General features: G+C 37.2%; 3 protein-coding genes across 5 annotated transcripts in view; 2 read left to right on the plus strand and 1 right to left on the minus strand.

Moving 5' to 3' along the window:
- LOC112042933 (mediator of RNA polymerase II transcription subunit 4) overlaps window positions 1-27,072 on the minus strand; it is a 121,588-nt gene that overhangs the window by 8,273 nt on the left and 86,243 nt on the right. The window lies entirely within an intron of this gene.
- LOC112042930 (peroxidase) overlaps window positions 1-27,072 on the plus strand; it is a 31,811-nt gene that overhangs the window by 1,279 nt on the left and 3,460 nt on the right. The window contains exons 1-12 of one of the 3 annotated variants that reach the window (XM_024078141.2): window positions 12,936-13,294; window positions 15,120-15,229; window positions 15,301-15,601; window positions 15,765-16,002; window positions 16,097-16,259; window positions 16,626-16,822; window positions 19,405-19,600; window positions 20,333-20,530; window positions 22,601-22,884; window positions 24,225-24,380; window positions 24,903-25,023; window positions 25,704-25,884. In XM_024078141.2, the coding sequence (XP_023933909.2) occupies window positions 13,182-13,294; window positions 15,120-15,229; window positions 15,301-15,601; window positions 15,765-16,002; window positions 16,097-16,259; window positions 16,626-16,822; window positions 19,405-19,600; window positions 20,333-20,530; window positions 22,601-22,884; window positions 24,225-24,380; window positions 24,903-25,023; window positions 25,704-25,884 (2,258 nt within the window). In that variant the 5' untranslated portion in view covers window positions 12,936-13,181. Of the gene's footprint in view, window positions 1-12,935; window positions 13,295-14,999; window positions 15,044-15,119; window positions 15,230-15,300; window positions 15,602-15,764; window positions 16,003-16,096; window positions 16,260-16,625; window positions 16,823-19,404; window positions 19,601-20,332; window positions 20,531-22,600; window positions 22,885-24,224; window positions 24,381-24,902; window positions 25,024-25,703; window positions 25,885-27,072 lie in introns of those variants that run through there. The other 2 variants (XM_024078140.2, XM_024078142.2) reach the window with 2 other exon arrangements.
- LOC112042931 (uncharacterized) lies at window positions 8,953-10,886 on the plus strand. Its single transcript, XM_024078143.2, has 2 exons — window positions 8,953-9,120; window positions 9,577-10,886. Exons 1-2 carry the CDS (start codon window positions 9,061-9,063, stop codon window positions 10,825-10,827), a joined length of 1,311 nt encoding a protein of 436 aa, XP_023933911.2. The 5' UTR covers window positions 8,953-9,060; the 3' UTR covers window positions 10,828-10,886.

Consider the following 27,072-nt stretch of genomic DNA (forward strand, 5'->3'; position numbering starts at 1 on the left):
TGCGATGCCATCAGTTATATGGTATTTTTACTATTTAATCACGATTTCACGACAATGTATTATAGATTTCGAGGGCTTCTTTCGAACTTTCGAAGAGATATTTTAATTTTTATTTACTATTTATTTCAAAAACAAATTGTAATCATGCGCATTCATGCGGCATGCCTGACAGCGCGTAGGGCTGTTGATATAATATCGATATATCGTTAATTTTATTATAAAATATCGATATTTATTACTAATATTTTTAAAGACGATATATCGTTAGTTCGATATTGAAACACAGATATCGATACTCGATATTTTTTAACAAATTTATTTTTTTGTATTTGTTTCGCTAAGTATTTGAATTATAACAACATCATAAACATACTCTACTGTATTTTAATTACAATAATATATAATATGGTTTGTGGGATAAGGGTAAGGAGATGAATATATAATATGGTTTTCATCTTTTAGTTCATATATTATAGAAAATAACACTAACGATTACGAATATAACGATATATCGATATATTGAAATATCGATATTTTTTTCGATAATATATCAATGTCCGTTAATGATATATTTAAAAATATCGAAAATGTCCGTAAATCCGATATTTTAAAAAATATCAACAGCACTAGCAGCGTGACCACAGATGTCAAACAAATAATCTTGACAGTTGATGACATTACATTGTACCCAACCATTTACGCCAAATTAATGGTCACTGTGACCATTAATTTGGCGTAAATGGTTGGGTTGCTAGTTCAAATAAAAATCGGTCAAGTGCCACTTGTTGTGTAGGGTTCCGTAGAATAAATTAACATTTTAGACCGTTATTTAATGCACTAAAATACCAATAACGATACCTCACACCATGGGATAGACAGTAAAACAATCATCCTCACTTTGAATGTAGAGAAGGAACCCCAAATTTTCTTTATTATTTTGCTTTTATCAATAAAAAGACGTAATTAATATGCAAATTGCAAAATTTCAACTTTCTTTTTTTAACAGACTCTGAGGTTTAATGACTGACAATTTTTGAAAACGGAATTTCTTTACGATTTACTTGCTCCGAGTATCTACGTTTTGTATGTTAACTATATCTCTTTAGATTGCAATTGACGTTACTAGATTAAACGAATATACCAAAAAGAATTGAAAAAGTAAAGGTTGCCGGCTTTTACACTGCAACTGTGGTGTTACCATAAACAGTTATTTAGATACCCTCGGCCATAATATAAAATTATCATTGCCCACATCAGATATTTTGTTGTCTAATATATCAAACGAAAGCTTATTGGTTTAATGTAACTTTATTAGGTTGCCTTATTTCATAGCACTAACGAATAACAGATGAGTGTAGCTATATATTCAGGAATGCCGAATTTTAGACCATCCGTTTTTGTACGTAGGTTCGTACGTTCGAAACCCTAATAATTAACGATCGAACATTCGGATGTTTATGTTATTGGTAATGACCGGGGCCGACGGCTTAACGTGCTCTCCGAGGCAAAGGAGCAGTGCCGTAGCGTGCCTTGGATTGGCCTCGTATCTAACTTTTTTTTAAAAGAATATTTGCCATATCGTCTTTAAATATGACCAATATTCCCATTCCCCTCCAACTAGTCTGGAAAGACTGTATTAGGAGTTGGTACGACAATAGACCAACGGGACGGGGATGATGAGTCCGACCATTCTTACCGTCGAGCTATTGAGGCTAAATTAGTTGAGTGTCCTAATACATGGGCGGTAAACCTCGAAAAATCTGCCATAAAGTAGGTAGGTACACAATTCCCAACTCGAACCTAAAAAAATATTACATCTTGTGTAGTATAGTGTTACAACAATCATTTTTTTACCTATTTTACATATAATATGTATGTAGTAGGGGCACAGAATGCATTGTATGTCCAAGGTTTAGTTTTTTTTTTCGGGAAGCACTAGATTAAGTGGGATTGTATACATTATACTAATTTTTGCTTTTACACGTATGAGACCCCTTAGGGCGGGGGCCCCGTATCATTGATACGGCTGATACGACGGTAGCTATGCCCCTGCAAGGGAGTCTAACCAACTTCCTAACTACAGACTGAGAATTTTGATTAAAAACTTATAGGGAAGAAAAGCTCAGTAGACATTCAATAACACCAACCCAACCCAGAATTCGAACCAAGGACATCCTCCTCCAAGGCATCCAAATTTTTTAAAGATAATGGCTATAAATGTCAAAGAACATTTGATATTAAAGAAACTTTTGGTGTTATCAAAAATATAGATTTGGAATCAACGGAAGAGGAAATTCTATCTAGCTTAAACTGTGATGTGGCCATATTAGCAGTGAAACGATTAAAGCGCAGGAATAGTGCTAATGGTCAATGGGAAAACTCCGAAGCTGTACGACTATGCTTCAAAGGATCATATATGCCAAATAAAGTATATATTTTTGATACTGTTTGTACAGTAAGTCCATATGTGTACCCAGTTACACAATGTGCCCGATGCTGGAGATTTGGACATTCAATGAAGGTATGCCCATCAAACAAAATAATTTGCCCTAAATGTAGTGGCTATCATGCCAATTGCGACACAACTTCATTTAAGTGTAATAATTGTCATGGTAAACACATGACACTTTCTCGCACCTGCCCAACATATAAAAAAGAAAAAAGGGTCAGAGAGATAATGGCAGAATTTAATTGCTCTTATAAAAAAGCTCTGACTGCATATGTTAGACCAGAAACTACGCCTAAGGCTCATATGTATAATGAAATAGCTAGTGAAGTAGAAATGGAGGAGGAATGCGTAGATGAAAACAATTTCAATAACGAGAGAAACACAGAATCTATACAGACTGACAAACCGACTTATGCAAATATACTCAAAACGTCAAATGTAAAACAAACGAAGAATAATTTAAAAAAGAAAAAACAAAAAACTAACCCGAAAAGGAACGAAAGCGACAATTATTATTTATCGGAGAGCGAGTCTGAAAATTTCCAAAAAGCTGAAGATGAAAACATTAGAAATAAAACAAATAAAATTAACTGGAAGAAAATATTTAAAATGGTGAAGGATAAAATATGTGAGAACAATCTAACGTTAGAAGAAAAATTAAATAATTATGTGAAAATAGTTTTTGATGCTATCAAACAATTCATAATGAACTATATATACGAAATACCTATCCTCTCAAACATTACGCAATGGATAACGGACACCAATATATAAAAATTCAGATAGCTCAATGGAATTGTCAAAGCTTACGCCCGAAGAAAAGAGAGATTGAACTTTTGATGAGTCAGGAGAAAATACATATAGTTATACTTAGTGAAACATGGCTAGATCCAGAAAGTAATTTTAAAATTAGTGGATATAACATATTTAGAGCAGATCGCGATGATGGATATGGAGGGGTAGCCATGTTGATACATAATTCTATTAAAGCTACAATGTGTGACCTATACATAACAAATAATGAAATACAAATATTACACGTTAAACTTCAGAACTGTGCCGATATTGAAAATATAATAGCCGTATACTGTCCGTCTTCAGTACGAACAATTAAAAGTGATTGGGACCAAATTTTCACCTTATTGGACCATAAAACTATAATAGCTGGATACTATATAACCAAAAGAGACGTCAGGGGTACCCAAATATATGATTCTATTTTGGAAAATAATTTTATTACACTTAATGATGGAACTCCTACTCGCGTTAAAATGGTTAATGGTATTATACAAAAGTCGGCCCCTGACATATCAGTAGTGTCTACAGATTTGGCTTTCAAATTTAAATGGATAGTAATGAACGAAAATTTAGGAAGCGACCATATGATAATTAAAATGACTTCAGAACTTCAATTCCAAAACAAATGCAGGACCCGTAGAAATTACTAGATAGCAGACTGGAATGCATACACGCAAAAATTAGAAACAGAATTTTTAAATTTCACTTTACCTTCAGATCTACAACTTGCATAAATTTACAGACGTAATTAATAGTGCAGCTGATGAGTTTATACCAAGTATAAAGATTTGTGGTAACCCGCTACGTCTTAAAAATTTCAAACCTAGACCATATTGGAATGCAAGCTTATCACACGTGGTTGCACAGAGACGAAAAACTTTAGCCACTTTCAGACGAAACCCTACACCTCAAAATTTGGAAGACCTACAAAGAAAAACTAGCATAGCCCAAAGAGAAATTCGAAGAGGTAGTTGCAGATCCTACCAAGAGTTCTGTAATCGTATAGATAGTGTAACTTCGGCAAGCGATATGTGGTCTCAAATGAAATGGGTTAAAGGATACAAATTAGGTAGATCAAATGTGGACTTAAGAACTGCAGAAAAGTTGTTAAAAAATTTAGCACCAGACTATGTTATCCCCCTAGCTCCTGATTTTGGTTCTGCTAATATACAACTAAGTAGTCCTATCACGATACAAGAAGTTGCTAATTCTATTAAAAGTAAAGACACTGCACCAGGTATAGATAATATATCATATTCTATGATTGAACATCTTCCTAAAGTAGGCAAAAATATTCTAGCTATGTTATATAATCAGTTTTTGAATGAAGGATTTATACCTAAACAATGGAGAAATGTAAGAATTGTGCCTGTACCAAAACCGGGAGTTAATCACAACGCAAACTCAAATAATATAAGACCCATCGCCCTGATATCTTGTTTATGTAAGATACTTCATTTAATAATAACGCGTAGACTTGAGTGGTACCTTGAGAAAAATGACTTTTTGGCACAAGACACTACTGGATTCAGAAGGTTTAGATCTTGTTATGATGGATTATCCAGGCTAGTTTCTAGAATTCAGATTGGTTTTTCTAAAGGTAATCCAACTGTAGCTTGCTTTATAGACATCGATAGCGCATATAACAATGTAGATATCTCATCACTTTTAACAATTTTAGATAATCTTGGAATAGGATCTATTTTATGTAATTATCTTTGGCAATATCTACATCAGAGAAATTTAACAATTCAAACTAGTGATAATCAAACACTTAGTAGATCCACTGGAATCGGTATTGCTCAAGGAGATCCTATTTCACCTTTATTGTTTAATGCAGCTACTGTTAAAATCTGTCAAAATTTTAACCAAGTGTTTATTTCTCAGTATGCAGATGACTTCATTATTTATTCTAGACAAAACAAATTGATGGATTCAGTATCCTGTGTACAAAATGCTTTAGTTGTTTTCCAAAATTTAATTTCTGAAATTGGTCTGCATATCTCAGAAAGAAAGACAAAAGTGTGTGTATTCAGCAGAGGCAAAATCAGAAATAACATTAAGTTAAGTATTAATAATAGGGATATTGAACAAATTAGCTGTGTAAAATATCTTGGCATGTGGCTTGACTGTTCACTAAGATGGGCAAAGCATATTAATGAAACTAGGAACAAGGTGGAAAAACATATGAATATTTTTAAAGTTCTTGCAGGGTCTAAATGGGGTGTTCATCCCAAACATCTTCGCAGACTATATATATCTATTATACGTAGTAGGATTGACTATGGTAGCTTTTCGTATCATAATAGTGCTGAGAGTAACTTACTTAAGCTGGTCCGTGTACAAAACCAAGCAATGAGAGTTATTGGAGGTTTTATTAAAAGTACCCCGATCCATGTGATGGAAAGTGAGCTATGTATTCAGCCACTCGCAGTTCGTAGGCGGTTTCTTGCTGGGAAATTCTATTTGAAATCTAAAGCAATTGTTTCTATCACCACTACAATTTTAGAGAGGCTTTCCGAATTATGCCAAGGTTATTACTGGAGAAATAAAAAACTGCCTTTATTAGTTGCCATATTCAGAACCTATGGAGATACTTCCATGTATTCCAGCTCTATACCAAATATATTTACTTTGAACACATGGGCCAGCAATATTGATCTCTCCCACGTTATTTGCGATAATATTGTTGGCATAGATAAAGCTAAAAGTATGACTAACGAAATTGAGCTAAGAATGACATGTTTGAAGTATATGTATGAAAGATATAGTGCATATTACAGCCTGTATACAGATGCATCTAAAAATGAAATATGTATGGGAGCTGCTTTTTATGATCCACAGATTAATAATATAAATAAATTTAAAATTAATGCTAATATTTCTATTATGAACGGGGAATTAATAGCAATTTTTGAGGCACTAACACATGTTAATAATATTCAAAATTATAGTGGTAATTTCGTTATATTTACTGATTCAAAAAGCAGTCTCCAACATTTGGCTCAGATTCCTTCGACATGTCGAGGCACCCCGGTAGCCATTAGTATTCTAGATTCTATCTGTAGGCTTGGTGAAAAAGGAATAAGCATTGTCATACAGTGGATACCTTCACATATAGGATTAAAAGGAAACGAAGAGGCTGACTCTGCTGCCCGGCAAGCGACCCAAGACGGCACACCTTACCCGTGTTTGCCTCTGTCATCTGATGTACTCGGCAATGTGAAAATAATGTGTAAAGAAATATGGCACGAATACTTCAATGAGCGATCTCGCATAAAGGGCATTTGGTACAAGACTCTACAGAGTGAGCCTCTTCGTCATCCATGGTTCTACACTATTAAAAGGAAATATGTGGTCGCCCTATTCAGACTCCGTTCTGGTCACATTCCTTCGAAGAAATTTACACATTTAATGGGAATCGATGACTCCCCAAACTGCCCGGTTTGCGGAGTCATCGATGACATAGTGCATGTTTTGATGGAGTGTGAGCGGAACGCAGCTGAGCGTGAAGACCTATTTATAGATAATAGTGTGGGACTGTGCAACAGCATCTTGGCTTTTCCCCTGTCGGAGCAGGCGAAGGTGCTGTGCACTTTGTTATTTAACATAGAGTAATTAGATTAATTTTGGATTTAAATTGTGTATTGTAGAAATAGTGTAGTTAGTTAATTATAGTCTAAAATTGTTGGCAGAATTACGGAGCGACATTGTCATCCTGTGATAAAGCTTCTAAATAAAGATTTAAAAAAAAAAAAAAACCAAGGACCTCGTGATCCGAAGCCAAATTTAGTGGAGTAAGCAGTAGCATAGCATATAGTAAAAAAATAATCTAGATATGCTTATTATTCATTAAAGTAACTAGTGGACGCCCGCGACTTCGTTCGCGTGGAATTTAATTTTTCACAATTCCTTCGGGAACCATGGATTTTTCCGGAATAAAAAGTAGCGTATGTGTTAATCCAGGCTATAATATATCTTAATACCAAATTTCAGCTAACTCGGTTCAGTAGACGAGGCGTGAAAGAGTAACAAACATTCATATCATCAAAATCATCAGTTTTCGCAAATCTCGGGAAACCATGTATTTTTTCGGGATTAAAAGTAGCCTCTGTGTCAATCCAGAGTAAAATCTATTTCCATTCCAAATTTCACCCAAATCGTTAAAAAGTAACAAACATCCAAACATACATCCAAACATCCATACAAACTTTCGCGTTTATAATAATAGGTATATAGTAGGATTTTGTAATGTGTAAGTACCTACCTATCAATAGTAAAACCGCTGTTTTGTCGAATAAAAACAAATTACTACGCTTCAGCGAAATTGAAGTTAAAATGCAATGCATGTTTACAATGCGAATACCTCAAACGGCAAACCGGCCTTCAATGCACACAGCACGCGGGCAGTGCGTGATGAACTATGGCGCATGCGCGGGGAGGAGGGGGGGAGGGGGGGGGGGTGCAAGGTGCACGCCATACCGCGAACATTCGCTGCCCACGTGCAAATGTCTCTACTACTGTAATGTAGGTACAACAACATCGATCGTTTAATTCGTTATTTTAGCCGAATTCAAAAAAAGGAGGTTTAATGCAACTCGTATGAATGTAATATTGTCAGAATTGTATAGGTATTATGTTGGACTAAAGGTAAGATAACCGGTACCAAAACATTTTGTCTGTAAGATTTAATATATTATCTCAAAAACGCATATCTCGTATATATGTGGGTAGGTTACGAATATTGTTTACGGTTAATTTTAAGTGAGGTCTAACAATAGGTACACCGAATTTGGGAACAGTACAAGTTTCGTCAAAATCGGCAGTAAGACAGCAGTTTTTGAGACAAAGAGTTATGAGTGTAAACACTCCCTTACTTCGGAGAGCATGTTAAGCAGTCGGTCCAGATCATTATCATTAACACCTCATGGTGTTCGTCTGAATCAAGCATTACCTCTACACATAGGTACCATAATATGCCATTCCGCATTATAGCGTCATAGTGCGTTTAAGCACCACATTCTCTCTCCTAAAAGGAGTTCTAAACTAAACAGAGGACAGTAAGTTTAAACAAATATAAAGTCTAAGTACATGGCTCAAAAACTTCTGTTCTGAATTTAAATTAAGTGTACAAAATTGGCAAAAAAGCACACACAAATATATGCATAGTAACGCTAGAAGCAAAGTCACCTTGAGATCTACGCACACTAACACAATGTGTTATATGACTAGTCAATCTATTCTGGGCAATCAGTTAACATTTGGATGTAGTGGTAACTAGTGCAAACAAGCGTTAGACAGGCGCGTTGGTTGGTGTGTGCGTGTATGTGTGTATGCGTGTACGTGTATATGTGATATCGCTCCTTCACCTTTCAGTTCATACCCACACACAGACGCGTTTGGTTTGTCGTCTTACCACTACATCTAAAGTCCAAAGCCAAACAGCCCCTGCCTTCTGTATAGTTACAGCATGGGACATCGTTCGTTTCCATGGCAACGTCGTTGTTATTGACATTTTATTTTTAGCATCCCCTATAAATAAAGTTCAAATTGTAATATAACTTGTTATATATTACATCGACGAGTATAAAGAACAAGAATCGATCCCCTGACTTCCCGGAATAGACTGACTTATGTATATATATATTTAGAATTTCTCCGGTACTGTATATCATATCTGTATAGAGTACCGGAGAAATTCTAAATATATACATTGTATTAGTGTGCGTAGCTTCGGGAGCGCTCGCCTCGCTCACGATCAGTTCCGATTGCGACGCGGTTCCAGTCAGTAGTGTTTTTAGAGTCCACGCAAGATGTCTTTGCAAAGTACCGCCAGCAAGGACAATAAACGTCGTAAAATAGTCGACAGTGAGGTAACATACATATTTTTTTTTGTTTTCATTTTATTTGGAGAATAAGTTCATCATCATCATCATATCAGCCGATGGACGTCCACTGCAGGACATAGGCCTTTTGTAGGGACTTCCAAACATCACGATACTGAGCCATCTGCATCCAGCGAATCCCTGCGACTCGCTTGATGTCGTCAGTCCACCTGGTGGGGGGTCGGCCAACACTGCGCTTACTAGTGCGGGGTCGCCATTCCAGCACTTTGGGACCCCAACGTCCATCGGCTCTTCGAACTATGTGCCCCGCCCATTGCCACTTCAGCTTCGCAACTCGTTGAGCTATGTCTGTGACTTTGGTTCTTCTGCGGATCTCCTCATTTCTGATTCGATCACGCAGAGATACTCCTAACATAGCTCGCTCCATCGCCTACATCGCAGAATAAGTTCAAAGTTAATAAAATTTGTTCTTTTTTATTTCAGGGACGAAGTATGATAGCCAGCGTGTATCATTTCCTTAAAGAAGAGTATGATTTTTCGAAATTATTTGCCGAGCCTAACTGTGATTTGTCTCATTTACAAAATATTTCACAACGGACAGCAGAGGCCACAGGCGTTAGTTGCAAAACAGTCCTCCGGATTTTAAAAGAAGAGAAAGAAATGCCAAGCACATCCTCAAAATTTCCTTCTCCTTTGAAAAGAAAAAAACGAGGTAGCAAGATAGAAATCGATAATTTTACAGCTGAAGTTGTCCGAAGTACGATACAAAATTTCCACGTGCATAATGAAATTCCAACATTGGCGAAGTTGAAAACAGTAGTAAATGAAAAAATTGGATTTAATTGCTGCATCGAAACGCTTCGTAAGTTTTTACTGAAATTAGGATACAAGTGGCGCAAAACAGAAACTAATCGTAAAGTTTTAACGGAACGTCACGACGTACAGATGGGGCGACTCAAATATTTAAAAAAGATATCTGAATATCGTTCTCAAGGACGACCAATTGTCTACAACGAAACAAATAATTTCCTTAGCACAGGCACTCGTTTTATATTCGCGTACGCAGGGACAAAAGATGGATTTATTGAAAATGCCACATTGATTTATAAAGCCAGATCAATAGCTGGTGATCACAACTCTAATAATATGAGCAATAACGATTACATTAAATGGCTCAACGAAAAACTTTTACCCAATGTACCCGAACGCTCTGTCATTGTCTTAGTCAATGCTTCCTATTATAAGAAAAGGGCTGAAAAACCACCAACACCAGCAACAAAGAAAGCAGATATGCAGCAATGGCTTAGGGACAAGGGCGTACCCTTTGAAGAATCTTTATTGAAATTGGAATTATATGACTTAATAAAAAAACAAATAAATCAAAATATTACATACGAAATTGATGAGCTTATAGAAAGCAAAGGTTTCGATGTGTTACGTCTCCCCCCGTATCACCCTGAATTGAATGCAGTCGAAAATATTTGGGGAATTGTAAAAAAATACATAGCATTAAATAGCAACGAGCAAATGGTGACTGACGCAGAAAGATTAATCAATGAAAGCTTCAACAAAATTAACAGCGTAACGTGGCAAAACACCTGCAGTCACATTGAAGAAATAGAAAAAGCATACTTAAAATACTTTGACCTAGATTTTGAGTTCGCAATTGATCTGCAAGATGATTCCGATGAGAGTGAATCAGAATCCGATAATTATATATCTGACAGTAATTAAAAATGTAAAATTTAGGCTATATTTTTCCTGTTTTCGCTAAATATAATTTTGTACCTACATTTTTTTTGTTTTATCTACTATATATATAATAGGTAGGTTCACATTAAATGAAAGTGTTATGAATATTTTTTTTTATAATTAGCACTAGCCGACGGTCCGCGATTTCATTCGCGTAATTCCCGTGAGGAAACGTGCATAAAATAATATGTATAGCCTATGACTATGAGTCTATGTCTATGAATACCACAAACTTTCCTCTTTACAATATTCGTGTAGAAGTACGGATAAAAAAAAATTAGAACTGTATTTGTGTTTTGCTGACGCTCTTTCAGTTTACACACACATCCGCGATTGTTTGTACACGTTCCTAATACAACACAACCAAAGCTAAACCGACAACTCTTGTGAACGAGGCTCTGAGTCGACTTTCGTCACAGCATAGCTCGAAACAGTAAATATACGCATACAATTTCTAGCAAATTATATTAATTTAATCAAAATTAACGTACATTAATATTAAATTTAGGCTATAAAATTAAAGTTTTATAGATATTGAGTATTGGGTGATAGATAGAGTGCGTTATAACAATTGTTTTTTTTTACAGCCAAAGTTGAACCTTGTTTTTTTCACTTACATGTAGAGACTTTTAATTCCTTAACGAATAAAATAACATGATGTTTATAGTGTACTGTAATGATCCAATTCACTAACTTTAAAGTATGTTAGCTACCTGTCACTAGCATTATTCGCATTTTTAGTATTCCGAAAAGGCCATTGTTAACAAAAATCACAATGTCCAGTGGACTATGTCATCTATCTACTGTGTACGGGCTGGCACCGAATGATATTTTTTTATTTACAATCTCAATTTCAAGGGCTTGCGGAATGCGAAAAATTTGGTTGTTATTGAACAGATGTTAATTATATTTGATAGCTATAGGCATACGTCAAAGGTAGCGAATAGGCCTTCTAACGAGTTTGAGAGAGTCTATCAGAGATTGAATATAAAAATCTTTTTATAGGTCAGCTATCGCTGAATTCACGAAATAATACTGACAATAGATATCTCATAACATAAATAACTTCTAACCTTTAATAATTACAATACGTCATATCGACCAACGATCGCACGGGTAGAAACCAGCAAGAAACACTTCTAGGATTGAGAGATGCTGGGAACTTATGCGTAGGCTTAAGAAGTCTCTTATTGATACTTTTACAATTACCTTCACTACTCTTGTTCAACACTAAAGACAAAACAAAACAATAGTTAAGCCAGCTAAGCTCACTGAGTAGGTATAACACTGAACAATTTTATTTAAAAAGTACTTTAGAAAATTACAGCCTTTACTAATCGATTATAAACTCAGACGAACTGTAAGTATAGGGACTTGCGTCGCTAAACGTTACCCCTCTGTCAAAGTATAAGATCAACGATCTAACGAGTTTATAAAAACTGGTTCTATAGAATCGATGTTTCATTTATGTAATCGTTATCGCCCCTAAAAATGTCGGCTTTTGTAGTTGAATGGCGTAAAAAACGGTCAACAACTTCCACAATATAAAATTAGGTTTCATTTATTAGTATTTTTTATTTCATTATATCAAATTAGTAGTGGCTTGTTATACTCTTCGGTTTTCTGTATAACCTGCCACAGCGTATGGATATGGTCTATAGTACTAAAGCCTGCTGGGAAACTTTCGGGAGGCTGGAAGTCGTCAAACCTACGGGCGACATGATTCTCGATAACTCTCGGGAACAACTTGAAGACATGACTCAAAAAGAGATGGGTCTGTAATTCTTCAATAAGGTGTTGTCACCTTTTTGAAGAACAGAACCACCACGCTATTGTGCCATGCTTTAGGTGAAATATTATACATAAATGGCAGTAAGTATGTTATTATGAAACCATGTGCTTAAATTATGAGTGTTACGTAGTTACTACCTCTAGTAGGTACTACTAAACACAGTATTATCTGAAGAAACCGTGTGCTATCATAGAACATTACAGTGCGTCATGTTATGGGCTTACTTATTTCGTTAGGGTATGGTGAGAGTTTGTCAGTGGCGGGGCGAAGCGGGGCAGGGGAGGGCTGTTAGGTTAGTGTTACATGGCGCACTGGGTTTTGGTTGCGCGCCGAACGCACCGCAGTCAACACGGCTTTCGGACTTTCGATTTTTTTCACACCGCCAGTACTTGTGCCAGTTTGGCAGTAGAGGTGTTATTGGCTCCTCTGCGAATCTAATGGAAGAGCGTTCCTTCGGGCGAGTGTCTCCTGTCGTTCTCAATAAATCAAACATTCGCCACAAGCGCGACAACTGTCGTAAACAACAGATCCTCCTGCTGCTACTATGCTGTTTAAACGGATCATCGAAGGAAAGTCGATGTTGAACGAGACGAATAAGTCTTCAGAGAAATGTTCTAGAAGGAAGTCGGAATGCGCCGGCTGTGGGGAACATTCCACGTAAGTTGAAGCTCAAAAGTTATCTTTTGGTCTTTGGCTTTGCTTCCACTGCAGTTTCACCTTGTCTTATCTGCCACGAGTTTATTTTGATTTAAGTAACATGTATTTGTAAACACAGCTGTGATATTGATAACAAAATACTAGCGTTTAAACAATAATATTATGATAATTAATTTTCTAATAAATAAATAACCAGCCACCGTCAAGTTATTTGATTTAGTTGATTAGTTGTTGAAGATGATGATGATAAATACACCTACAGGTGTTCTATATTTAATGAATCAAATGCACCTCGAAGATCATCATCTAACATATACATAATTAAATAATCTAAACCTAATTTTATTACTTTAAAAAAAATCGTAGGGTGACCAAATGCTATATATTTTCGGGACTTTTTAAAATTTTCTATGCTGTAGCTGTAATTAAGATCTGATATTTGTTAAATATTACGGATCGAACCTATGCACCTACCTATTATGATACTATATTATACTATATGATACTAATTCTTTGTAAAAACAGCAATATTTTTTGAAATGGTTTTAAAAATCGTAATATTATGTAGAGAAAAATATAAAAATTGCTTAGATGGTTGAGGATCTGGGTTCTGGATCCTTGAAATCTGCTACCTTCCAAACCCACCACGGTCCAAACTCCATACTTACCTACCTGTGCATCATTGTCAGCATGGTCTGACAAACTGTCAGCTTTTATCAAATGACGAAGGTCTGGCTTCGCTTGCTCTCCGTCTAATACGCCAATTTGAAAATTAGCGTCTTCAAGTGAATGTATACATCATCATCATTTACAACTTCAACATACAGATAAACTTTGAGAATACATTTGCAAATAGCAGTAAATAAACAAAGTAACAACTTACGTACTAATAAAGAAATAATGGATGATGAATGGATAGTAAAGCATGGGATAAAAGTAAAAATGATAACTAGGCGTAAAAATGGTAACTGATTATGACTCAGTTACCATTTTAATAATAGTCAGATAAGCGTTTTAATAATAGTCGAAATTTTTAAGTCATAAAATCGAAATCGATCGTCTCTTCAGCAAGCAATTCAAAATATAGGTACTTACCTAGTTTTATGGAAAAGGGATGCTTCGTGAATCTTTCGTCAGTTTACAGATATAATCGCATATTTTGGTTGTTGTATTCGAAGTTTATATTTTTCTCTCCTTGCTCTTTGTTGATCTGGTGTAATTTCCGAAATTCTTCTAAGTCCTTATCTGAGTTTTGATCATCCAGTTCTTCTAAATTCCGTCCAATTTTATCTGTTTAAATTATCTTGTGGTTGTTAATGACGATCTAAACGATGAACGTGTCACATATTAAGACCAATCATTACTAATTGGTTGTAATAATCTTAGTATCACTCCTTTCAAAAGGCCACGACCGCTTATTCTATGAACTTGTATAACATGTAATTTTGCGCTATAAATCAATGATAAATTTATGTCAATCATTTCTATTTACTGACTTTTGTTGTGTCTTCTATCTAATAATCGTATTTCATATCCGGGGGCTCGTCCCGCTAATGACCGAGAATCGACACATGCGTGACGACATTTGTTTGCACACAATCTTGAGGTCATGTCACCCAGAACTATGCTGATACCCTTTTGTAATATTGGTTTTGATATAAACTATTTCTTGCAACAATACTTCATCAGTACGAGTCCAATCTTAGGGCGTGTCATACGAATGCTGTTATTAAAATTTCGTCGAAAAGTGTTAGTATTCTTTTGGAACTCTATTGTATCATTCCATTGTATCATTCCTGTTTTTTCATAAGTGGTATATTTTCAGAATACTGGAGGAGATGTTAAAGATGGTGCTGCTGGGTATCGTGTTGTGGGCTGGGGTGACATTTGGTGCTCACGTCGCCCCATACCCCCTGAATCTTATTCTCACGACGGGTAAGTAGTTTTGAAGAGTAAACCTGGTGTTGAATGAAATTAGGTATTTCTAATCCAAGTCATTGTTACAGACATAAGTCATCCACCACCAATGTATGACTTCCCGTTTCCAAGCGCCCAAATGCTAAAGCGATTGCCCCCAGTAACAACAGCGCACACGAATAAGTCAATAAACTTTAGCAAGCTATCAATTTCGATGCTTGAACGCTTGGAGGACAACTTAGATATATCAGGCATTAAACCAAAAGCAGGTTCGGCGGCTTTGGGCCTTGCCATCCATGGATCTCCTTCTGTTGACGCAATGAAGTATGAGAAATCGTCTATGACAATTACAAAGGCATCTCAGAACCTGGTTTGGACAAGATGTGTTAGGTAAGAAGCGTTATAAAAATGATACCTATAAAGGCGAAATTACATTTGTCTGATGTGTCGTGTCCTGACGCATCAGAACAGAATCGGTATCATAGCTCTTTACTTCCGTTTTAATCATAAGGGTCTTACCCATATCATTAATTCAAAGTTTGTTACTATTTAGATACGGCTTGGCGAACGATGAATGTGCCAGCTTCATAAGCACGTTGAATTTACGGGGAACTGAATATGGTGGCGAATGCTCTCAACTGGAAAAATTTACTTGCGGCACCAACAAAATGTCGTCGAGATATCGTACATTTGATGGATCATGCAACAACCCTGTACGATCTTCTTGGGGACAAGCGCTTACTGGTTATAAACGACTTTTGCATCCGAGATACTCTGATGGTATTGAAGAGGTAATTAAAATCATGCTATTCCTTTCCATAAAATCTTTATCCCTAAAATCTCATTTATTTGGTAGTAGATTCTAATTGGTGTCTTTACTTATAGCCTCGTCGTGCTCATAGCCACAAAGAATTGCCATCAGCTCGCTTAGTCAGCACAGTTTTAGCTAACAACTTGGATGTGCCAAATAACAAAAAGACGATTGCCCTGCCTGTGTGGAGTCAATTCATTTTACACGACTTGGTACATACACCTGTTCGTAAAACAAGTGAGTAGCATTAACATTATTCTAATTTGTCACTTTATTATTTTAAGATATTAAGTTTACCTAGGTAGGTAGGTTACTTAACAAGTTAGCTCTGTCTTTGGCTGCGAATGACAATGCAGTCGTAAGATGATAGCGGTTTTTTTGTAACAGGGTACAATATTTTACCCATACTTTAGATTCAACGCTAACTAATCGCGGCTACGACGACCTACGACCAGACAGACAGAAAATATGAAATCCGGTTTTGACCCGAGCTGGTAAACAAATAACATCTATGTTAAATACAACAGCATTACTAACTGCGCCATCTCGGTGAAAATTCACCTAAAAATCGACAGAATGTAAAGAAACTTTCTTTTGGCATAGTTCACACTAACGAAGCCATCCGATGCTGTGACGATTCTGGTTACAACCTCAGTCCTCGGTATTTGCATCCCAGTTGTATGCCCATCTCAGTACCTGACCAGGATCCTTTCTACAAAGATAAATATGTGACCTGCATGGACTACACGAGATCTGTCACAACCTACCGTGGAGACTGTACTTTTGGCGCTGCTGAACAGGTAAGCATTTTATATATATCTAATGATTTTGATTCGCTGTGCTAGTTGTTGAGACTCTGGGTTTTTCAGTTTAAAACCTTCTGAAAGGTTATTTCCATAAAGTTTATATCCGTCAATTATTCGTATTACTAAGTTGGATTTTCTCATTTCCACTTCAGAGGACTTTGTACATCATGTAATATTGGTAATATATAAATATGTGATACTATAATGTGCTAAGAGATATGACTATGTTTATTGACGTAGCTATGTACAATATTGACTGTTTTGATAAGATATTAAAGTTAGAGCACGAGGGAGATTGTTTATTCTCGTATAATTATTTATTACCAAGTTAATGTCATGTTTAACACATGAAACATGAAAAACAATGAAAACAGTAGATGGCACATAGGTAGGATGTTATTTTGCGTTTTTTAATATTCTCTTATTATGTACATCTTTGAGTTTTAAGTATCTAATAGTCAGTTGATTCTTTTTCATTTTAATACAACGTCCTTCAATATACAAATCTTAAAGTTTTGTTACTCTATGAACATCAATAAAAGAATCTTAAATGCTTACAAGTAATAATTGTGATGCAAATAAGATTCGTAAAGTATCATTTATGATGTCAGTAGGTATTTACGCAATTATAGGATGTAGGTACCTACTTACGTATAATAGGTATGTAGATGTTTACTTACAATGTGTAAACTAAGTATACGTACGTATCTTTGTTTTTAATGTGAGTCATTTAGTTTGAAAACAAATCGCAGCAATAAAAGTCTCAATTTACAATGATTACACTTCATCTATGAATCTTTGCATTTCTTTATTTATCTTCTTCTTTTCTTTATTAACACATACGACCTATTGATGTTATGCTCATCTCTGCAAATATGGGAAGTTATATAATTTGTCACTCTTTTGAATCAATAGGTCTTTAATCCTTCAGACACAAGGACTGCGTCAGAAGGAGGTTAATGTTTTAGTTTAAAAGAACGTCTCGGCACAATTAGATAATGTAATGTTTTTAAACCTACCAATAAATTTCATTTCATTACATTCATTTCATATACTTACAAAAGTTAACATTTTTTGCTAAGCAAATTATTACGAATTTCTTTAACAGAACTTCTTTTGATGGCTTACTTACTTACTTACTCAGTTTAATTTTAAGGAAAGTCCTTTATCTATTGACCAGTTACCTACTTATAAAAGGCTAGTCGTGGACAATAGCCGTCACTCAGTAAACCTTTTTATGTCTCCCTTTAAAGGTTGCGTGATAAGAACAACAAGTAAAGACGCCATAGGAGTGCGGTATAAAAATAGATTCTTATTATCCTGTGCAAAAAGGGGAACCTCTAGGTTCAAACTTGTTTTAACCGGTATTCTAAATATAGCACCCTTGGTATTTCTTCATCATTATATACCTCTTATATAATGCACATTGACTTGTACATTGGATTTGACTTAGTCAAGGGTATAACTTCGTAGGAATATTCTAATGATTAACTTCATTAGTTTACACGAGTACATTTTAAATTCTTAATACACATATGAGTAGGTATATGTTAAATAATATAGATTCGTAGTTGATTCAGTAAAAATAATTGCGTTTTAGTACATTTTATTGGGGCTAACAAAACAAATCTGTTTGTCCTACCTACTTAGATTGTTTGTTAATTATTGCAATTTATCAAAACTCATTAGGTAGGTACCTACCGCGCAATTAACTATAGAGTTCGTAAATAGCTGTTTTAAAAATTATTGTCTGTTCAAGCTAAAAAGTCCCTTCATAATGATTGTTTTTTGTAAGGTTTTCAGACATATCAAAACTCAATATCTCCACTCAATTGGGATTTGGGATCACGCTGTATATAGATATTTTTTTGTGGGAGTCGCACAATCTTTGTAAAGATATTTACTGTGCTTTGGTCTTTGGTAATTTAGCTTTTTATAACTACGACCTATGGAATAGGTACCCCGTACCACAGTAAATACTTACTCTGTCCGTATGCATATACATTAGATACAGTAGGTAGGTACTTTATCTAATGTATTACACTAGCCACAAACATAGTTGCTGTTAGGTATAAGTAGGTATTTACAATTCTGCTTATTGCTGCAACATGTTTACAACATTATTAGTATCATGCCGGTAGGTCTATTGACTGAATTCATTGACCTTGTTTATGAACCTTGTGCATCTGTTGTAACAGTTCGATTTGTTCGTCGACCAATCGAGATTATTAAAAAGCCAAATTCAATGTTTAACAGCAAATAAAAAATTAGGGCAGGTATCAGTGGCGTAGCGTTCCTTGGAGGGGGGGATCAAAAAGGGGGGTTCCCCCCAAATGAAGGGCAAATGATTTCTCACAAAAGAAGAAAAATGCTCGCTTAAAATAAATATGACAGAAACTTAACCAATGTAGAATGTTTCCAACTTCGGCGCACGCTAAACCAGGAAAAAAGAGATTGTGGATGACCTACATTTTACAAATTTTTGCTTTCACACTCTAAAATCTTTAAAATAAAAAGAAATACATACAGCTAAACATTCCACTCCACGGTTTAGATGTTATTTTCTTTTGTCCTAGATGAATCAGGCAACGCATTTCATGGATGGCTCTCACATCTACGGTTCAACTAGCCGAGATTCAGCTGCTTTGCGCGAGATGACTGGTGGATTGTTGAAGACATCTGTTATTGACAACGAGGAATTATTGCAGCTGGCCGCAAATCCCACAGAGAAGTGTCTTGTTGACAACAAATCTGGTGCCTGCTTTAATACTGGTGAGTTCTGTCGCAGTTATCATCTTCATAGTTTTCAGTCGATGTACGTCCACTGCTGGATATATGCCACGTGTAGGTTCTTTAGTCTCGAACCGCATGCATTCAGTAATTCCCTATTACCTGCTTGATGTCATCAGTCCACCTACTCGTAGTTTGGGGGACGAACAACTTTGTGCTTTCCGGTGCGGGTTCCAACGTAGGCCTTTTATGGGGACTTCCAAACATCACAATCCTACATCCAGCAAATCCTTGCGACTCGCTTGATGCCGTCAGTGCACCTGGTAAGGGGTCGACCAGCACTGCGCTTTCTAGTGCGGGGTCGCAATTCCAGCACCTTGGGTTGGGCCCCCAACGTCCTGCGGATCTCCTCATTTCTGATTCTATCACAAGATTCTCTAAGCATAGCTCGTTCCGCTGCGTGAGCCTTCTTAAGAGGCCTATAGACCAAGGTAAGTAGGTACATTGGGGACCAATATCCATCGGCATTTCGAATTATGTGCCCTGACCATTACAACTTCATTGAGCTATGTCAAAGATACTCCGTTCATAGCCCGCTCCATGACCTACAGAGTGCCTTGAGCCTTGATAAAAAATCTAGTTAGAGAGGAATCCTAGGGCAGGAAGAACGTGGGTGATGTAATATCTCTAAGGGTGTTTCCTGTGAAACTCAGTCCTCGGCTCGGAAGATCAGACCGTTGGGATTTCCCTATTATCTTGAATTAATTCTTGCAGGTGATGTTCGTGGAAATATGCACCCATGGCTAACTAGTCTGCATTCCCTATGGGTTAGAGAGCACAATCGCATAGCAAGGACATTGGCGTCCCTGAATCCTGGCTGGAATTCTGATAAACTGTACCATGAAGCGAGAAGAATTGTTGTTGCGGAATTACAACACATTAGCTACAAGCATTGGATACCTGCACTCACTGGTAAGTTCACAATGCATTTCGCTTAGTTATGCTTTCTTTAAAACGTAAGCATTTTAGAGGTCACATTTTTACATAATATTATGTGCTTTTAACTAAATTACTGTATTATGGCGTGTAAATTGGAGGAAAACTATTTTTGGAAAACTAAAAGTGTCTTAGCTATAATTTTCAGCAAAACTATTCCCTGTATTTATGATTTTCCTTTCTTTTTACCTCCATATAGGTATGTTGGTATTAGTTCAAGCTATGCGACTGGATTTTTCTTTTTCTTAATTTACTGTCTTTTGAATGGAATGATAGCACCACGTGACAAATTTTCAGATAAATCTACACATGAAATGATATCCTTACTTCTTACCTCAATAAACTTACTGTTTGTATGATATTCTGATTTTATGATGTTGCGATTGTCATACCTACGTAGTTTGCTATTTATTCTGCGCGTTTTAAATTACGCAAGACATTGCAGTTTTCTGTACTCATCAAATTACTCATTTTCCTTTGGACAGTCCGATCAATTAAGAATCCGTGGACTTATGGACTTTACTGACTCACATAGAGCACTCTGTCGCTTCGTGATCATGGGACTCATTCTGCGTGATCGGTTTCTTTGAGTAATTATAGTTTTTTTATGCAACCTATATACTACTGTAGTAGGTATCTAGGTTTTATGATTCTATTATTGAGAATCACTTTGCTAAGTAATTTGTTTATGTTATTGCGTAATGGCCTAGTGGATATGACTCTGGTCCGGGGCATGCAACTCCAACTCGTCCCGTTACTCGTATGTGCATTTTGAGAAATTAAATATCACGTGTCTCAAACGGTGAAGGAAAAACATCGTGAGGAAACCTGCATACTAGAAAATTTTCTTAATTGTCTGCTTGTGTGAAGTCTGCCAATCCGCATTGGGCCAGCGTGGTAGGCCTAACCCCTCTCATTCTGAGAGGAGACTCGAGCTCAGCAGTAAGCCGAATAGGGGTTGATAATGATGAGATATATTGTGTAAAACTTAGTGCACACATTAAATTGTATGTAGCTACTTTTTACCGAAGTTAAATTAGGAAATGAATAGCCATAAACATCCTACAGTGTTACTTCATAACAATTCAATTGTTATTAGTAGGTACCATCAATTGGTGTCGTATTGTTGAGCTTTGTTTTTGTTCAACAACATATGGAATATTCCACAGGCAAATGTATCATACTGATTGAATGAATAACGAAGTTTATTTGTGCACTTCGATAGGAATCAATGCAACATTTAACCACTTACAGGAATTTGGATATGAATACGAATAGTATTTATTACTTATAGGTTTAAAACTAAAAAGAAATAGGTAATTTAACTGCAAACAACGATGTAACCTATGGTGAAATGTGCTTTTCTAGAAGATGCCTATTCACCCATGATATGACTAATATTATTGGGAGATAACACAAGCTGGAGTGCGAGTCTCCTCTCAGAATGAGAGGGGTTAGGCCAATAGTCCACCACCCAGGCCCTATGCGCATTAACAGACTTCACACACTCTTATCTGAAAAGTTGGAGGTGCATGCTCCGGACCGGATTCGAACCTACGCCCTCCGAATTGTAGGTAGAGGTCAGACCCAGGACCTCGTGATCCGGAAGCCACACAGTCTACCCTATCAACTAGAATAAACCAGCGAGGACACAAGTATTTACTAACTAGCTGACGCCGAGCGGTTTCACCTGCGTGGTTTCCGTTTCCGTGGGAATATGGGGATAATATATAGCCTATAGCCTTCCTCGATAAGTGGGCTATCTAACACTGAAAGAATTTTTTAATTCGGACCAGTAGTTCCTGAGATTAGCGCGTTCAATCAAACAAACTCTTCAGCTTTATAATATTAGTATACTTAGTTGACAAATTCGTTGATGACACTCCCATGGTATGCGGGTGACGAAGGGGGGGGGGGGGGAAGGGAAGGACTGTGGGGCGTCCTCCCGGCCCCCGCGGTCCATCGGGAGTGTTACGAACGAATTGGCCAAGCTATAGGAACATCTGTTTGTCCTAAAATCGTTATTGATTAACTTAATTATTACAGGTAAAGGCTTCGACGAGATGTTCGACAGTTACGACATCGGTTACAATTCGGACATTGACCCCACCATCACCAACTCCTTCGCCACGGCGGGCTTCCACTTCGTCAACAGTTTACTCGACCAGGACATCGAAATGCTAGATGAAAACGATAAGACAACCGCACATCGCCTAAAGAACAGCTATTTCAAACCTGAACTGCTCGCTGAGAAGAAAGGCCTTGAGAATATCCTCCGGGGTATGGTTAATCAGAAAAGCCAGAAATTGGACTTCAATTATGATGACGATGTAAGTTGGGTTTTTAAATCTGTTGTCCCTAAAAGAATGAATTTAACTTTAAGTATTAATTCAGGTTGTACTTACGACCATATACCAAGTTTCCTTTATTCTTTTACTAGCGGACGCTCGCGACTTCGTCCACGTGGAATTTAGTTTTTCACAAATCCCTCGGGAACCATGGATTTTTTCCGGGATAAAAAGTAGTATGTGTTAATAATCCAGGCTATAATATATCTTAATACCAAATTTCAGCTAATTCGGTTCAGTAGTTGAGGCGTGAAAGAGTAACAAACATTCATATCATCAAAGTCATCAGTTTTCGCAAATCTCGAGAAACCATGGATTTTTTCGGGATAAAAAGTAGCCTATGTGTTAATCCAGAGTAAAATCTATTTCCATTCCAAATTTTAGCTAAATCGCTGCAGTAGTAGCGGCGTTATAGAGTAACAAACATCCAAGCATCCAAACATACATCCAAACATCCATACAAACTTTCGCGTTTATAATATTAGTAGAATTGAAATGTTTCATAACTATCTATCAAGGTGGTAAACAGATCAATAATTAAAAAAAAAACCCGATTGCCTAACCTGCTCGTCTTACCGTAATCCGCTTCGCGTATTTTGTATGGCAATTATTAAATAACGTTTTTCTAATTGTAGGTTTTTTAAATATGGTCATACCATTGACCATACGAATTTCCTTTGCTATACCATTTTGAAATCCTATTGATGAACCCTCGAATTTGATGCCCATATCGCAGTATTCGAAAATAAAAATATTTTTTCCTATAGCGTTTCACAGTCGATGTGTTAATTTTTTTTTAACTTCACCTATTTGTGACCACTTGGGTTATCTTGGTTAAGATAAAGGAGATGGTCCATTTTAGGTCCACTCTTGTACCCCGTATCATTAAAATTTAAAAAATACAAGGATCTTATTAAAATTTATTAAAGTGAATAAATGTAACTAAATAAAAAGAAATAAATAAAATTAAAACGCAAGTTTTTGAGTTATATCAAGAAGGCGCCCTTAAAGCAACTATGACATGACAATTGACAGCAAACGTCAAATCGATTACTGCATTGAAAACGTCATCAATCCGCCATTACCCATAATAGTGTTGCTTGTTTCTTGGGAGATAATGAATATTATTTCGAAAGAATTAAAGTAAAGTCGTAGATTTGTATAATCAAAAATATTTAAAATATATTTTCTTTTATTTCCGCTACAATGACTGGACCTGGGTTCCATTCAATTTTGGACCATCTCCTTTAACGATGTCTTAATTCTGACTCGTGGTCGTGGTGAGCCGAATATGGAATGTTAATGATGATGAATTTTTCCAGCTTCATCATCATTGGCTGGGTGGTCTGGACGTGATGGCGGTGGACATCCAGCGTGGGCGCGACCACGGGCTGCCTGGCTACGCTCACTACCGCGCGCTGTGCGGCCTGCCCCTGCCCACTACCTTCGCGCAACTCGCCGATGTCATGCCGCAGGACGTAAGTCCCTACTTCCTATTCAGAGAGCTAGAGTCATCATCATCATCATATCAGCCGATGGACGTCCACTGCAGGACATAGGCCTTTTGTAGGGACTTCCAAACATCACGATACTGAGCCACCTGCATCCAGCGAATCCCTGCGACTCGCTTGATGTCGTCAGTCCACCTGGTGGGGGGTCGGCCAACACTTCGCTTACTAGTGCGGGGTCGCCATTCCAGCACTTTGGGACCCCAACGTCCATCGGCTCTTCGAACTATGTGCCCCGCCCATTGGCACTTCAGCTTCGCAACTCGTTGAGCTATGTTGGTGACTTTGGTTCTTCTGCGGATCTCCTCATTTCTGATTCGATCACACAGAGATACTCCTAACATAGCTCGTTCCATCGCCCGCTGTGTGATTCTGAGCCTTCTTATGAGGCCCATAGTTAATTAGCTAGAGTAGGTATTTCATGCAAATCTGTTTAAAAGATTTGGCAAATATCCTTTTTTTTTTTCATATAATATGTTATTTCTGTTTTAGGTTATCGACAAGTTATCAGAATTGTACGAGCATCCCAGTGACATCGATCTGGTAGTGGGAGTGATGGCGGAATACCATCTCGAAGGCTCTCTGTTGGGACCCACTGCTTCGTGCCTCCTCAGTAAGTTATAGTCATGTATTTCTACAGGATTTTACTAAATTCAAAGTAACAAGTGAGCACGAGTCTCCTCTCACAATGAGAGGGGTTAGGCTAATAGTCTACCACGCTAGCCCAATGCGGATCGGAAGACTTCACACACGTAGAAAATTAAGAAAATTCTCTGGTATGCAGGTTTCCTCACAAAGTATTTTCCTCCATCGCTTGAGACACGTGATTTTAATTTCTTAAAATGCTCTCTAAAAAGTTGAACCGGATTCGAACCTACGCCCTCCGAATCGGAGGCAGAAGTCATATCCACTGGGCTATCACGACTTCGACGAAATATACTTTTTTTAATCTTTATAGGTTAGCCCTTTACCTGATGATAAGTAAAACAAGTAAGAGCGTTGCTAGCCCAGGGAATATGACTTCTGCCTTCGATTCGGAGGGCGTAGGTTTGAATCCGGTCCAATTTTTCAGATATGTGCATTTTAAGAAATTATATATCACGTGTCTCAAACGGTGAAGGAAAACATAGTGAGGTAACCTGCATACCAGAGAGATTTCTTAATTCTCTGCGTGTCAAGTCTGCCAATCCGCATTGGGCCGTGGTGGACTATTGGCCTAACCCATCTCATTCAGAGAAGAGACTCGAGCTCAGCAGTGAGCCGAATATTTATTTATATATTAATCTTCTCCAGAGGAACAACTGTGGCGTACTCGTAACGGTGACCGTTACTTCTACACGCATTCGGGAGAGTCTGGCAGCTTCTCTAAGAGACAACTCGTGGAGCTGCGACGCGCTTCATTGTCCAGGCTTCTGTGTGACAATACAGACATACGCAGCGTTCAGAAGGACGTGTTCCAACCGGCCTCTGAAAGGTGAGATTCTACTTTTTTTTTTTTTTTTTTTTTTTTATTCTTTACAAGTTAGCCCTTGACTACAATCTCACCTGATGGTAAGTGATGATGCAGACTAAGATGGAAGCGGGCTAACTTGTTAGGAGGAGGATGAAAATCCACACCCCTTTCGGTTTCTACACGGCATCGTACCGAAACGCTAAATCGCTTGGCGGTACGTCTTAGCCGGTAGGGTGGTAACTAGCCACGGCCGAAGCCTCCCACCAGCCAGACCTGGACAAATTAAGAAAATTTCAATCTGCCCAGCCGGGGATCGAACCCAGGACCTCCGTCTTGTATATCCACCGCGCATACCACTGCGCCACGGAGGCCGTCGTCTACTTATAGCACTAACTGTATTTGTATAACTCTTAAACCGCCTAGAATTTGCTGAAAACATCACGAAATATTGAAGACCGATTGAAGTACAAAGATGAAATTTAGCGGGGAGGTAGATTGTAATTAATAGACGTCTGCTAAGAACAAATTTTGCGAAAGTGCCGGATTCAGGAGGTCTAAGGGCGAACAAACTTTCGGGCGTCCGCTAGTCCTATCCTACTAATCCTACTAATAATAAAAACGCGAAAGTTTGTATGGATGTTTGGATGTTTGTTACTGTTTAACGCCGCTACTACTGAAGCGATTTGGCTGAAATTTGGAATGGAAATAGATTTTACTCTGGATGACACATATACTACTTTGTATCCCGAAAAAATCCATGGTTTCCCGAGATTTGAGAAAACTGATGATTTTGATGATATGAATGTTTGTTACTCTTTCACGCCTCGACTACTGAACCGAATTAGGTGAAATTTGGTATTAAGATATATTATAGCCTGGATTAACACATAGGCTACTTTTTATCAAAGAAAAATCCATGGTTCCCGAGGGATTTGTGAAAAACTAAATTCCACGCGGACGAAGTCGCGGTCGTCCGCTAGTTTGTCGTCGTCGTCGTCAGCTAATTTCAAACTAGGTTTATGATATGCTCAGAACAATTAGAGAAGGACCTGTATCGCACTCATAGTCACGAACAAAATTGTCTGTCATTTTCTGAAGAAAACGAGCTTAGATTTGGTATATATCTTATACTAAACTAGAAGTTTATGCCCGTTTTTTACACAATTCAATTACACAAAAAGGTATTTTTACGGAGCTTTTTAACCGACG

Source organism: Bicyclus anynana, chromosome 10 (genome assembly GCF_947172395.1).
Source record: "Bicyclus anynana chromosome 10, ilBicAnyn1.1, whole genome shotgun sequence".
Classification (NCBI taxonomy): Eukaryota; Metazoa; Arthropoda; class Insecta; order Lepidoptera; family Nymphalidae; genus Bicyclus; species Bicyclus anynana.